The sequence below is a fragment of the Dromiciops gliroides genome, chromosome 4 (genome assembly GCF_019393635.1).
Source record: "Dromiciops gliroides isolate mDroGli1 chromosome 4, mDroGli1.pri, whole genome shotgun sequence".
Taxonomy (NCBI): Eukaryota; Metazoa; Chordata; class Mammalia; order Microbiotheria; family Microbiotheriidae; genus Dromiciops; species Dromiciops gliroides.
The window spans coordinates 27,228,668-27,244,218 of NC_057864.1; the positions used below are offsets into that span (position 1 = coordinate 27,228,668).

Genomic DNA, 15,551 nt, shown 5'->3' on the forward strand with positions numbered 1-15,551 from the left:
AAATCCCACCTCAGACACTTGACACTTGCTAGCTATGTGACCCTGGGCGAGTCACTTAACCCTCACTGCCCTGCAAAAAAAAAAAAAAAAAAGTGCTGTGAATGGCAAGAGGCAAAGGGCAAGGCCTGAAATATGCACAATCTTCCAAGGGCTTCACAGAAAGGAGGAGATACTGAATGGATGGTGGCCTCGTGTCCAGATACTTCAAGACAGTCAGGACACCCAGGAGCCTAGTCAAGTCCAATGGTCTTGCCTTACAGGGAGGGCCTGTCTTGGGCCCAGGAAAAGCCTTTGTTTTTTCTGTTTCCATTTCTAAAAGAGTCTGTGATTTTCTTCTCTGTTCCTGACCGGGAAACAGGGAGAAGACAAAATTTCTAGTCAACTTTCTGATCATCCCACTAGCCTAAAAGTAGCTTAAAATATGCCACTTGTGAAATGTCAAGACACAGACAAAGGTTTATGGGAGGAAAAACCGATCGAGGTCAAGGAGGATTGCCCTGGTGCCTGCCCATCACTGTACTCCTCAGCGCTTCAGCAGGAAGTTGTGGAGACGACCTTCTGAGGGCTGCCTCAAAAGAGCAAACAGGCTTTCAAATTCAAGGAATAGTTGGGATCTACTAGATCCAAGAGCCCATGCCAAACACCAGTCAGACTGCTGGACTGAGTAGGTGCTAAAAAGAGAAAATAAGGCCCAGCCCCACCATTGAAGACAGCCTGGCCCTCTTGGTATCCCAAATTCCTGCTCAAAAGAAGCACCGTCCACAAGTGGGGACAGTCGACAGTCAGTCCTCAAGGGCCCACAGAGCAGCAGATGGCTGATGCTGCACTGCCTCCAACTCAACTCTAACTGTTTATCATTTGCCATATCTGATGAGGTGCCTACTCACCAAAGAATAAAACAGGTAAGGAAAAATAATGAAGACTTTCTTCTTAGAGCTTGAGTAAGAGTTTAGGGAAAGACACAAAGGGAATACTTGGAAAGGATCAGTAATATGAAGCTGAAAGGGCCTGGAGAAGCCATGTAGGGCAACACACTCATTTTATAGGGGACAAGTTCCCAAAGACTTGCCTATGGGACTTGCTATGATTTTCACTGTAAAATGCTGACCCATTAGACTGGGTTGATCAATCAGTCAATCACCATTTATTAAGCACACACTACGTGCCAGGCACTGTACTAATAAGCACCTGGGATATGAAGAAATGCAAAAGACAGTTCCTGCTCTCAAAAAGCTCACAATCTAATGGGAGACAACACAAGCAGCTACATAAGAACAGGATAAATAATACAGCATAAATTGGAAACAATCTGGGCTTGGAGTCAAGAAGACCAGAGTTGAAATCCAGCCCCAGACACCAGCTACATTACCCTGGGCAAATCACTTAACAGCCATCTGCCTCAGTTTCCTCAGCTATGAAATGGGGATAACACCATCTCTACTTCCCAGGGTTGTTGTGAGAATCTAATGAGAGAATATGGTAAAGCATTTAGCACAGTGTCTGGCACATAGTCAATGCTATATAAATGCGAGTCATTATTGTTATTACTATTATTTTATTTTGTCTTTGTAAGCTTGGAGTCAAGCAACTGACACTTCACATTCATAGATGCTGAGAGCTGGGAAGCTTCAGCCTTCTACTAGGTCAGCTAGAAAAGGAATCCCTATTATAATTAATTTAAGAGCATTTACTAAGCAGTACGTGCCAGGCACTGAGCTACTTAAGTTCCATCACACCCAACAAGAGTCCCCCAGCGTGTTTCAAAATCTCCAATGAGATGCAAGCCACCCCACCACCACCACACCAGACCGTCCCATATTTGGGTGGAGTCAGGCTCTCCTCCATAAACAGATTTAGAGAGTAGACGGGACCAGAGCCTGATGAGTCGAGTCAAAAATGTTACAGTGAGGGGCAGCTAGGTGGCGCAGTGGATAAAGCACCAGCCCTGGATTCAGGAGGACCTGAATTCAAATCTGACCTCAGGCACTTGACACTTACTAGCTGTGTGACCCTAGGCAAGTCACTTAACCCTCACTGCCCCCACCAAAAAAAAAAAAAAAAAGCACAAAAATGTTACAGTGAGTCATTTGTCCAGCCCAGCCTAGCACAGGAAGACAGGGAGGTCTTCAAACATTAGAGACAGTTCGGGCCTGTTTCTTTGCCTTCTCTATCTCCAGTGCTTAGCACAATGTTCCGTATGTAGTAGGTATTTAATAAATAACTGCTTGCTGACTGACAGAAGAAGTATAGGGGGCAGGGAGCTAGAATTAAGAGTTCAAACCTGGACCCAAGGAGGCTACCTACCACACATATGATCCCAAGCAAATCACTGAACCTTCCAAGGCCTCAGTTTCCTCATCTGTACAATGGCAGAGTTGAAGCTAGAGAATCTCTAAAGTTGCTTCCAGCACTAAACATATGATTTGATTCCAGCACCTGTAGGAGTCAAGAGCACCAGGAAGGGACAAAAGACCTGGACTGTATCCCTCACTAGCTGTGTGACCCTGGGTAAGTCACAATATCTGAGCCCCAATTTCCTCATCTGGAACATGGGGATGACAATGGTGCCGACCTCACAGAGCTGTTTGGGAGATGAAATGAAATCATTCAGGTCAAACAACCGACAAACTTTGAATTTCAGTTATTACTCTATCTCCTTTGAGCCACAGCTTTTTAAAATTCGATTTGACTTTATTTTCAATTCCAAATTCTCTCCCTTCTCCCTCCCCCTTTCCTGCCACAGTTCTTTCAACTGTAAAATGAGGATCCTAGCTGCACTCCCTGTTCTAGTGAGGGACCAATGAGAGAACACGTATAAAGTACTGTTATAAAAACCAAAGCCAACTCAACCCCAACAGATGTAAACAATCTGAACACTGTGATGTGGACAAATGACACAGAATTCGGAAAACTCCAAGCCAAAGCAAAGTAAAAGAACTCTTCCTCTGGCCACCCTCCAGGCTGCTTCAAGGAGAAAGGAGCTGATCTTGGGTGTGGGTGTGGGTGGGGTTCTCTCTGTGGGCCGCTATGTGGGATTTAATCCTGAAGCTAAATCACTTCTACATGGTTCTTTTCTAGGTCCAAGCTGTTTGTGTTTAGAAACATGATATCCATCTCATAAATGCATTTGCTGAAGGAAGAAGGGAAGCTCCCACTTTGTGTCTTTCCCCGAATGATGACATTCTGCTGCAGGAAGAAAAAGCAGCCACTGTGGCCAGGCCAAAATCCATTCCAGTTCTGCCCAGGATTAAGGACATAGAAATGGAAGGAACTTCACCTAGGCTACTTAGGTCACTTTACAGATGAGGAAATGAGGAAGATTGATTTGCCCAAGGTCACACCACTAATTGGGTGGAAATGAGGAGAACCTTGGGGGAAAGTGCCAAGTGAATCTTAAAATTTGTGATATAGCCAGAAAGTCGGGCAGAGGCTGCCACTGACTGAGAGTGGGCACTGCAGTGCTAACTCAAAGGCCTTCCCTCCTAAAGGGGGAGCAGCCATCATGATAAACCCTGCCCATCTGCTCCCCCCCACCTCTCGCTCTTAGAGCAGTGACCAAACCCATGACCATTCCTAGAAAAGAATGTCCCTGCCAACTCTCCTCTAACCCCACTGTCATCTCTGTGACTTTCAGATCCTGATCACTCCCCTACAGCACCTTCTGGGGGTTGGGGGCAGCCGACTATCTGACTATCTCAGAGCCTTTTATATTTGTATGCACAGTGCCTGAGACATAGGAAGCATTTAATATGTGCTTCTTCATTTATACATGCACCCTAGGTTTGGGAAGGGCAGATTCCAAAGGAATCCAAAGAAAGGACAGGTAGGATTCTATGGTCCACAAGACTGCTGGGAAAAACAGTGAAGGAGAGACAGAAAACCTGTAAGACTGAAACTCTGAAGACAAAGGCAAATAACTTGAGTGAAGAGAGGAAGTGGCAACGGTCCAAAGAGATCGATGTAGATGCACAGGGAACTGATCGATAAACTCGGCTCCCAAAAAGGCACGTACAGATCACAAAGCAACATGAGGTAACAAGAGGAATATTATAACATGGCCCAGGTCTGCCAAATGTCATCAGGCCTGTCAGAATCTGGAACATGCTGAGGCTGGCAAGAGAAGCTTAGGACAAAAGAAGCTGGTTTTGAGTTCATATCTTATCTTGCTTCTATTTTCTCTAAGACCTTTGCACTGGTAATGACAGAACCAAAATGACTAACATTATCTTGCTATCCAAAAGCAGGGGGCTGATCCTTGATGGAGTCCAATCGTCTGGCCATCCTCAGATCTGGAAACAACTCTTAGATGTGACTGTTATGCCAATGTCAGTCATATTTGAAAGACTGAATAAATACACGAAGTAGCTCAACTCTGGAGGAGAGCAAAGTTCTACAAGCTCAAAACAGAAGAGAACACAATCTATAAACTATAGATCATTGACCTTGATTTTGATTCCTGGGGAAGATCATGAAAGAGATGAGGGGTGGGAGAGGAAAGCAATGAATACAAAGAGGCAGTCTGGCTTCTATAACAACAGGTCTCATCGTTATTATTATGGGTTATTAAACTAACAGCCCATGGGTGAGCTATAAATTTAGTTTAACGGAATTTTACCCAGGCATACTTTGATAAAGTATCTCACAGTATTCTTATGAAAACAAAAAGTTGTGGACTAAATGATAACACAATCAGGTGGGTTCCTAACTACCTGAGTGGCTGGTCTCAAAGAATACTCATTAGTAAGAGAGAACATAGCACAGGGTGCTGGTGATGAAGCCAAAGGGCATTGTTTCCAAGACCAGCTCTCCTACTTACTACCTTGAGCAAGTCATTCGACCTCTTTGGGTCTCAGTTTCCTTACCTGTAAAAGGTGTGACACCAGATGGCCTCCAAGATCCCTCCAGTTCTATGATCTCAACATTTACATGTCAACTCAGCCACAGATGCTGAGTGTCCCGGAGGCTGTGAAAGGCCCTGGGCTGATTAACCTTTTAACAAGGAGTTGGATAAAGGCAGAGGTGGAAAAAAAAAGAGATGAATCTAATACCATAATGAAAATCCACAGGGAGTCATGTAAAGTCATACTCAGGTTCAAAAACTCAGCTACACAGGGCAGCTAGGTAGCGCAGTGGATAGAGCACCGGCCCTGGAGTCAGGAGCACCTGGGTTCAAATCCACTTGCTAGCTGTGTGACCCTGGGCAAGTCACTTAACCCCAATTGCCTCACTAAAAAAAAAACAAAAAACTCAGCTGCACAAGCACAGGAACGGGGCGGCACAGCTGGAAAGTAGCTATCTTGAAAAGGATTTTGGGGTTTTATTGGACTGCAAGCTCAACCAGAGTCAATCAGCTATGAGTTGTGGCAGCCAAAAGGCTCATCTGATCAGGGGTTCCATTAAAAGGGGCAGAGCTTCCAGGAACAAGGAGGTAGCAGTCCCTCTGTGGTTGGGCCTCATCAGGCCACAGATTCAACTGGCTAGGAAACACTTGGGAATGAGACTGATAAACTGAGGGAATGTCTCAGAGAAGGGCTGCCTCAGTGGGAGGCAAGGAAGGGGGCTGTCTCCCTCACTGTATGCATCTTTAAAGGCCAGAAGACCCTTCCCAGGGATTTTTTTTGGGGGGGGGTGGATTCAAGTTTGAGTACAGATTGGCCTAGTCAGCCTCCATAGCCTAGATTCTCTGACATTCTGGGTGGGTGGGTGGGTGGGTGAATGAATGATTGAACAAATGAAACATTTATTAAGCTCTTCCTATGCAAAGTTCAGTGGTAAGCACTAGGGATACAAACAGAAAAGTACGTCAGTAACACAAACAGAAGTAAGCTGGGCACCCAGGGCAGAGTCTGACCTGGATGTCATGGAAGATTCCTGCTATATGATAATGGGCATTGTTAGATTTGATTCAGTTAGGTTGTAGAAGGCCCTAAATGCCAGACTAGGCACTTTTAACTTCATCTTGAAGGCAATGTGAAATAAAAAACCTTCAGGGTTATTAAACCCTGTTTTAGGACAAGCTTTTGAGGGAAGTCTATTTGACTTTGGGCAAGTTCCTCTCCCTGTTAGCCCAGCAGAACCCTATCCAACAAGGACAGCCAAAGTCCAGCACTGTCCACTTTGAGGGTGGGAGGGCATCCCAACCTGGGTTTGTATAGCTAATGGTGGAAAACTCTATAATTTCTTTCATGTTGGACAAAAGGTCCAATAAGGTTTACCGAAAGCCAAGGGGTTACAGACACCAGAACGCTGGGAATCCTGGCACCAGATCATTCTGGTTCTTTCCATCTTGTCTGAGTACTCGAGAGGTAGCAGCGTCAGCAGAAAGAGATGCCAAGTTCAAAGGCAGAAGGTCCCAAGCTGAAGCCCTGCTTCTGAACAGACTTGCTGTGTTGGGCAAGGGGCAGAGAATCACAGGGTTGGATTCTATGATTCCTCAAGTCCCTTTCAGCTTTAAATTCTACAATAAAGGCTCAAAATGTAGATCTAGGAGTTGTCTGTGCTGACTCGATGAATAAACCTATGACAATGGATTAGACATCACTGAGGGAGAAAGAACAGAAAGAAAAGTAGATGAATAAACTTAGGCACCTTCACTTTTAAGGAGTGGGACCAGGAAGAGAAGAAAGGGCCAATATTGAATGAAAACCATGTAGGAACACCAGGGAAGAACAGGGCTGGCTGTGGAAGGCAAAGTCAGTCAGTCAATCAACATTTATGAAGTGCTTGCTATGTGTCAGGCCCTGTGCTAAATGCTGAGGATATAAGGAAAGGTGAATACAGTCCCTGCCCTCAGGGAGCTCCCAGTCTAATGAAGGTGACAACCCATAGACAACTATTTACAAACAGGATGAATTAAAGATAATCCCAGGAGGAAGGTACTAGCATTAAGGGAGGGGAAAGAAAGGCTTCTGGTAGAAGGGGTGTTTTCAGTTGGGACTTGAAGGAAGATAAGGAAGCCAGTAGTCAGAGATGAGGAGAGAGAATATTCCAGGAATGGGAGCCAGCTAGAGAGAATGCCTGGAAGAATGTCTTGTTTATGGAAGTCAGGAGACCAGTGTCAATGGACTGGAGAGTACTCAGCAAGAAGTAAGGTTTAAGAAGTGTAACAATTGGAATGATGACACCTGCCGTGAGGAGAAGGCATCTGAGCGCAAGCCATGCGGTCAGGTCCTTGGCATCAGGAAGTGACGTTTGCTCATGGGTACTGTCGATCAAAGCTATCAGCCAATTAGCTTGGAGCTGTGTGTGTGTGGGGACAGGACATTTCCAGTTTTCACAGGAGGCTTGTGGGATTGAGGAAGGTGTGGTTCCCGCTTTTTTCGTGAGGACTCTCATGGAAAGTGGAGCTAAAATGCACTCTCCCGTTAATAGATGAATCTAGGCCTTTTCTCTCTCTTCACCAAATTCTTATTCTCCTTAATCAGTGCTTAAAAGTCCAACTCTTGCTAAAGCTTATAATTTATTGGCAACCACTCATTAGATATTTTAGACAAGACTAGCTAGAATCTTAGCCCCTTACAGAAGACAGGATGGTTATATAGGGCTTTGAATGCCAAAAAAGAGTATTCTGTATTTGATATTTGAAGATTTGGAGAAGAAGGAAAGGTCACTACCATCTAATGTTAACAGGGAAACAAATAAAAGAGGAGAAGTCTGGGGGCTCCAAAAAGACTTTAAAAATTACATTTTTCACCAAGTGATATGGGCAGAGCCTAGCCCAGAGAGGACCCACAGCAAAAGATGACCCTGAATTTATCAATCAGTCAGCAAGCACTTAAGTACCTGTGTCCCAGGCAGCAGGGATATGAGAAGGGAGAATGAACAATCCTTACCCACAAGCTGCTTATATTCTAATGGCAGAAACAATAAAGACATACACAGACATACACTCCCATACACTCAGCTTAAATGTAAAGTGAATAAGCAGATATATTGTGTGTCCCAAAAGTCTTAGTGCAGTTTTAAGCTTTAATGGCTTAGAATACAAATTAGTAGTTGAGCACGAGGTAGTGTGGAAGGCAGGACACTAGTAGCAGTTTGGGAGGAAAGGCTTCAGGCTTTTCAAGATAGTCCTAGAGCTTCATCTCAGGGGAGAACGTTCTAGGCATGGAGGTAGTTATCCAGGGCAGAGGCCCAGAGACAAGAGATGGAGTGTCCTTGTGTGAGTAACAACGAAAAGGTCATTTTGGCTGGATCCCACAGCTCAAGAGGAAGTGTCCAATGAGGCTGGAAAGAGAGGTTGGGGCCAGGTGTGGAAGGGTTTTAAATGCTGAACTGCCATTCTAGTTTATCCTAGAAGCAATCAGAGACCACTGGAATAGGCTGAGGAGGGGAGTCACATGGTCAGAGCTGCCCTTAGGGAAAATTAAAATGATGCTAGCAGCAGTGTGTAGAATGAACTGGAGAGTCTTGAGGCAGGGACACTCATACAGAGACTGTTGCAATAATCAAAATAGGAGGTGAAGAGGATCTGAACTAAAGTGGTGTCATGTGCGTAAAGAGAAAGGTTATCTGAAGGCAGAAATGGTAGATGTGCCAACTGATGGGACATGTGAGCTGAAGATGAGTGAGGAGTCCAGGATAATGCCAAGGTTCTGACCCTGAGACCCTGGAAAAGTTGGTGGCGCCTTTGACAGAGATGGAGAAGAGGGAAGTGGGGGAAGGAAGAGAAATTAGTTCCATTTTAGATATACTGACTTTAAGATATCACTAAGACAATTTGGGGGGTTTTTTTTGGTTTTTTTGCAGGACGATGAGGGTTAAGTGACTTGTCCAGGGTCACACAGCTAGTTAGTGTCAAATGTCTGAGGCCGGATTTGAACTCAGGTCCCCCTGAATCCAGGGTTGGTGCTTTATCCACTGCACCCTAGCTGCCGCCATCACTAAGAAGACAATTTGAAACATCAAAGAGTTAACGGGTGATGGGACTTGGGCAAGTTATTCTTCCTGTAAGCCCAGCCCGGCATTCCTCTTTGCTCTCTAAGCACTTCAAAGAATAAACACAGCAAACTCAGGATTGTGGATTTGTGATCGATCACCTTCTGTGCCTATCTAAGGGCAATCCAGGTCCTAGGATTTCAATCTTTGCTCTTCTGAAAGGCAAAATCATTAGGAATCTTTTCAAGTCACAAGTTATCAAAGAACAAAAGATGCTTCTGACAATAAGTTCTTCTTAAAAATAATTTTTTTACCAAATACCCTTTCCTTCATAGTTCCTATTTTCTCCAAAAAGCCACAAACTCGATGCAAATCAGGAAGGTGAGGCCATCAGCAATTGCCCAGTCCTCAAAGGCTGTACCTTTGCATTATATTAAGCATCTTTTTTAATACTTAGGAGAAATCACACATGAAAGACTACTCAAGGATAATTGGTCTTGAGCTGTAATGGCCATAGAAACCATGTATGCCATCCTTTTAGAAATGAAGAAATGGAGGATCAGAGGGGTGTAAGTGTTTGCCAGATATCTCACAGGTGCTCCACCTCCCCCTCTTCCCTTTATCTGGCCCACTTGCTCTCAATTATCTCCAAGCCACTGTCTTCAGTCTCCCCTTCTCCAATCTCTGCTCCCCTATACAGGTGGTCTTCCCCTATTAGCAATGCCATCTCCTTGCTTGCTTGTAATTTCTAACTCCGGCACTTAGCAGATGGCCTGCTACACATTCAACACATACCAAACACTTGTTCATCTCCTTCACTTTAAAGCAGCAGAGACTGGATTCCAACCTAGGTCTTCTGATTCCAAATCCAAAGATGTTGCTAAATGAAGGTGCCTCTCCCCCTTCTTCTGGCCCTATACCGGCAGAATGATGGGTCAGCCACTTGACACTAGCTGTGTGACCCTGGGCAAGTCAACTTAACCCTCATTGCCCTCCCCCCCCCAAAAGAGGAGAGGGTAAGGGGCAAAGAAGGAAGCATTTATCCAGTGCCCAATAATCCCCACCTGCAGTTGAGGAAAGGCCCAGTGCTCTATCCACTGTGCCACCTGGCTCCCTCACATAATCTCATGACATTATATTCAATGCCAGGTAATCTAAGGGAGCCAAATGAATCACACCACTTTGAAGCTAGCCAGGACCTTCAAGAGCTTCAGGAGACAAAGGTGAACAATCCAAAGAACACTGGCCTGGAAGTCAGTATTCTACCCCTTACCAGGGCTGCTCTGAAAAAAGGTTTTTTGTAAACTTCCCAGAGCTATACAAATGTCTCACTGGCCAAGTCCTCCTTTGACTTGGGCAGGGACCTCTCTTTGTATCCCCAGGGCTTCACACAGAATAATCCCTTACTAAATGCTTTCCTGTTCATTCATTTTACAAATGGGGAAACCGAGGCCCAAAGAGGTTAAATAGCACACCCCAACCATGTAGTCTGTTAAGCCAGGGCTCCAAACCAGGTCTTTCAACCCTGACTACAAATTCAATGTTTCTTCTCCAGCCCCTCCTCAAGAAAGAGGAGCCATAAAATAAACTTACAGGTAAGTTCCTGAGAGGACACTTTCATGTCCTCATTCATGTCTCTCTCAACATCGATGAGAGAGGTCCAACACATTCACTGGGCCCATGTTCTCCCCTCGAGTGCTGCCACTTCTGTAGCTTAGGGCTGTGGGTAAACTGGCACAATACATTTCCAACCATTCTCCCCTCGCCCAAACTTGAATGGAGAGGACACTGAAAAGAAGAAATTCTCTCCAGCTTCATGAAAACTGAGCTTGCCTCTCTTGGCAAGGGTGGTCTTGTGGCTTAAGGACCCAGAATGGAGGATGAGTGGGAGAGAGACAAAAGGTACTAGGGCAACCACCACATTTGGCTGCAGCTGGAATCGACCAATGGGACAAAGAGACATTTGTCAGAGATCTGAAAGCCTGGGGAGGAGGAAAGGGGAGGGTCCTGGCTGCCCTAGGCCCTCTCAAGGCCTGTTTTTAGCCTGCACAGAAGTGTACCCTTGGGTTGAAGAGTATTTCAGAATTACACTATCCTCTTGACTGATAATAATTCATTCACTCACTAGCTGAATGAACATTTATTCCATTGTAAAGCAAGTAGCAGGCAACAAGGGGATACAATGATGAAAACTTTACCTAGCTTTCATAGACCAGAAGTGGCTGGACAGGTTCAGTAGGATTTCCAGATTATCATCAGGGTAGAGTTTCCACAGATCACCTGATAATTTACCCGAGCCATTGGATTTTCTTCTCTCTGAAGACCTACCCCCAGCCCCCATAGTGTGACAACCCTGGCCAGGTTCTTTAAAAGCTAAAATCTAAGGAAAGCATAGCCTTGGGCAGGTCCTTACAAAGCCCCTGAGATAGGACGCCTTCGGTCCAAGAAGTAGCCTGGCTAAATATAGACAGAAAAACACAGCAAGCAGTTACTTACCCACAAGGCAGGAGTTTTTCTAACCACAGCATATCTCAAAAGCAATCCACTCTGTTACAGAGGGCTTGTAATTTGTGTTGGTGGGCGACGACTGGCAAAATGACACATCCCCAAAGGTTTGGACTACAGGATTTACAAATTTCAAGCCTAATGTTCACTGTCTCAGCTGCAGAGATTCCTAAAGACAACTGTGAACAACAAAACTATTGCAAAACTTTTTTTTGGTACAGACCTGGGATGTCACTGATATAGGGAACTCCCAATAAAGAAACTGCTAAGGCAGAAATTTACCAGAGATACCAAGAATGCTAACAATGTTTCCACAAGAGACACATTCAGCAATTTCTCCCCTTTAGGAGAGTTGCCTGGAGCCCTGAGAAGTTAAGTAAACGCCCAAGGTCACAGAGCCAGGCTAGGGAAGAGGCAGTTCTGGAGTCCGGTTCTCCCTAACTCTGAGGCCCTCTCTGATTAATCCACTGCATGCCTTGCCTCTCCAGCTGTATGTGATTTTGCAAAGCTTAAAATTCAAGTTAATGACCATTAACAGGATTTCACTATTACTAATAAAATCACAGCTTGCAATTTTCTCCGTCTCTCCAGTTTTTTACCTTTCTTGTCTACCATTAATTCCTGGCACACCTCCTGCCCCCCATTTGAATGTGAGCACTCTGAGGGCAGTATCTGCGGTGTTTCTCATTTTTCTATTCCCCCCCCCCCCAGGCCTAGCGGAGAACAAGCAGTCCAAGATTCGCTGAATTGGACAATCAACTTAATGACACCACATCACCCCCAGACATTTATAGAGCTCTTAAAAGTCTGCAAAGTGCTCTGCCTGCATTGTTTCATTTCAGCTAAACAATAACCCTGTGGGGTAAGTGCTAATATCATCCCCATGTTACAGAAGGAAACTGAGGATTAATGGAAGAGTACAGTGACTGTCTTTCCTAGATCATTAAGTACCCCAGCTCCTCTCTCTTACAGTACCTCACTGCTGTTAGTAACTAATAATCAGAGCAAAATACTGTCAAATGGCACCAATGAACTTTCTGGGATGATTTCTCCTCCCTAGCACAACTACACCATTTCTAAAGAGGGGTGGGGGGGTTGCTGAGGGAGGAGGAGGGAGCATTAGAAAAGGAGGTATTATACAGAATTTAAGGACTTGCCCATTGCTTGAAAGCTGTGTCAAAGACAGTGGGGAAAAGTTTAGGCAATCATTTGAGTTTCAGAGCTAAAAAGGCCCAAACTCCTCATTTTAGGAAACTAAGAACCAGGAGGGAGTTGAATTCCCATAACTAGTTCCTAAGTCAGAACTCCTAGATGATACTAGTGTTCTGTCTAGACTCCTCCTCTGCTCCCATCAAACCTGACACTCACAAACGAAAACCATCATCTTTTTCCACCATTTTCCCTTAGCAGCATCGATTAGGCATTAGAAATTAAAATTTCAAAACCTTCTCAGCATTCGAGAGAAATTCAAGCCTGCTCCTTTCAGTATTTTATTTATCTATGGAAGGTAAAGTCCTAGAGGGCAGGGGGAGTTTTATTTCTCTCTTTATCCCTCTGCTCTACCTAGCAGGACATGTCACCTCGGAAGGCATTTCTATAAAATCCAACATCCAGTACACCAGTCATGGGGAACGTGGCCTCCAGAACATAGCTCTAGGCTTACATCAGTGTTAAGTAAGGCTCTTGGTTCAGAGAAAGGGGTGGTGACGGTCCACTTAGGTCAAGTGACCTTTTGGGGGGATCAATGACACCCCTACACCCTGCCAGTCTGGGGAACTTTCTCAGAATAATGCTTTTAAAAGTACAAAAATCCTAGGACTGCAAAGGAATCCGAGGTCACTTCCCCCCACCCAAGTTCGTGGACCCCAAGTGAAGGACCTGAGGGTTCTCAAAAGTTACGGGGGGGGGGGAAGAGTTCCTGAAGGTCAAGGGGTCAACAACTCCAGGGGGAGCATCCGTAGGAGGGAGCCCCCCTCCTCGGAGTGGTCCAAGGTCAAGAGCTCCCTCCAAGCCCCACCCCCACATAGCTTCAGGAGGCGATTTAGGCTTCCCTGCCCCCCACCCCACCCCCGTCCCCAGACCTCGGGCTCATCTCGGTCTCGGGATTCCATGACCCAGGGGCGTGGAAAGGCGTGGAGGGAATATCATGGAGCAACCCCAGAATTGGAGGGGGGGAACTTCGGGTGCACCCATACACACACATTATACAGCTAGGGAAACTAAGGCGGAGGGGCGTGGCCGGAAGGTCGAAGTCCACGGGGTGTGGGGAGGGGGCGTTCACTTCTCCCCCTTCCCAAGTTCTGCCCCCCCCCCCCCCACCACCACGCCACTCAGCCCCGCCCGAGCCGGCAGGCTTCAGGACCCCACCCCACGCCCACGCCCGGTCCATAAATCTCGAAGTCCTTGCCTCCTCATTGGCCGCGCCCTCACGTCGCCGTTTTTCATTGGCAGGCTCCCTTCAGGCCCCGCCTCCCCCGGGTCGCGCCGAGCCCCCAGCATAGCAACCCCAACTCGCCAGCAACACCCCCCCCCTCCCCAGGCCGGTCTCCATCCGGGCCCCGGGTCCAGGCTTCATGTCTGGGCGGGCGGCCTCCTCCTCACCGTGTAGTAGGAGAGTAACCCCGCGTTGTAGTCCAGCACGAACCAGCGGTACTGCCAGCCTTTCATCACGTTGGTCCATTTACTCAGCGGCCCCTCCATGATGGACGCCATCTTGGGAGCCGCCAATGACAACAAACGAGCTGACGTCACGCGCCTATATAGGCTCGGGGCAAGAGGGGCGGGGCCACTGACGGGGGCGGGGAGTGGGCGGGGCCCAAGGACTGCGTCCTGTGGAAGGGAGGCGGGGAAAGGAGGGGAATCTTTGGGAGAGCTCGCGTGTCTGGAGCTCTCTTAGAGAGGTCCAAGGAGTTTTGCTCACGGGGACCCCACGTAGAAGGGAGGAACCAAAGTCCCCAACATTGCAAATGGCTTCATGAAATAAAAAGCTCTGATGGGGGCAGCTAGGTGGCGCAGTGGATAGAGCACCGGCCCTGGATTCAGGAGGACCTGAGTTCAAATGCGACCTCAGACACTTAACACTTACTAGCTGTGTGATCCTGGGCAAGTCACTTAATCCCAATTGCCACACACACACACACACACACACACACACAATCTCTGACGTTGGAGTCAGAGGCCCTGGGTTCGAATCTCACCTCTGTGCCTCCCTGGGTGACCCAGGGTGTCTCCGAGCTTCAGGTTACCCCCTCTCTAGAGATGAGAAGGTTGTAAGTGATGGCCTGCCTCTGAGGTCCCTTCCCGCTATACATCTTATTATGACCTGACCTCCACCTTGGTTCATTGGAAAGGGCCCCTACCCTTAGAATTAAAGAGAAGTTGTGCAGATGAGACCTGGGTTGAATAATAATAGTAATATTTCTATTAGGCTTTACAGTTGTGGATTTTGATCCTCACATCAATAGCCCTGGGAGATTTTAACCCATTTTACAGATGAGAACACTGAAGCAAGTAGGTGGAGTGACTTGCCCAGGGCCACACAGCCTGCCTCCTTAAGGGAGCCAGCCCCAGTTCTCTATGCCCTGCACTACTTTTAGCTACCACTTAAACCTCTGTCTGGGTGAGACACTACCTGTCTGGGCCTAAATCTGCTGGTGTATAAAGTAAGGGGGTTGTACTAGATGCTCTCTGGGCACTAAGGGGCTATAAACCACATAACAACACTTTAAAGTAGGAGCTGAAGGTATTATTGTTGACTTTTTTTTTACAGATGAGGAAACAAAGACTCAGAAAAGTCAACAAGAATTTCTAAAGTACTTACTAGTGCTGGGCACTATGTTAGGGTGCTGGGAATACAAATACAAGCAAAAAGAAAAGCAGCCCCTGCCCTCAAGAAGCTTACAGTCTAATTGAGAAAGATAACACACAATAGGGAGCTGAAGGGTGGGGGCAGTTCTTGGGGGGGGGGGGTAGGGAAGAAAGAACCCAAATTGAGGCATAATGGGCAAGTTTCTCTGGAAGAGAACCAGAAACTGAGCTAGGAGACAAGTGAAAAATGGCTGAGCCTTACTTTAGCTGGGGATCAAATGGAGGAATTCTACCAGGACCCTACTGCCCCATGCCATGCTGGATTATATTTAATTAGAGTCCTAACTTCATTCTTTCTGCAC

General features: G+C 46.4%; 1 protein-coding gene across 5 annotated transcripts in view; it reads right to left on the reverse strand.

The window, feature by feature from the left end:
* The window catches only part of OSBPL9 (oxysterol binding protein like 9), a 157,287-nt gene extending 143,184 nt beyond the window's left edge, over positions 1-14,103 (reverse strand). For all 5 annotated transcript variants that reach the window (XR_006356317.1, XM_044001933.1, XM_044001932.1 and 2 more), the window contains exon 1: positions 13,984-14,103. Coding sequence is in view for 4 of the 5 variants with exons in the window: in XM_044001933.1 (XP_043857868.1) it covers positions 13,984-14,094 (111 nt within the window). In the remaining variant the exon portion in view is untranslated. The remainder of the gene's footprint in view (positions 1-13,983) is intronic.
* Positions 14,104-15,551: the final 1,448 nt, after the last annotated feature.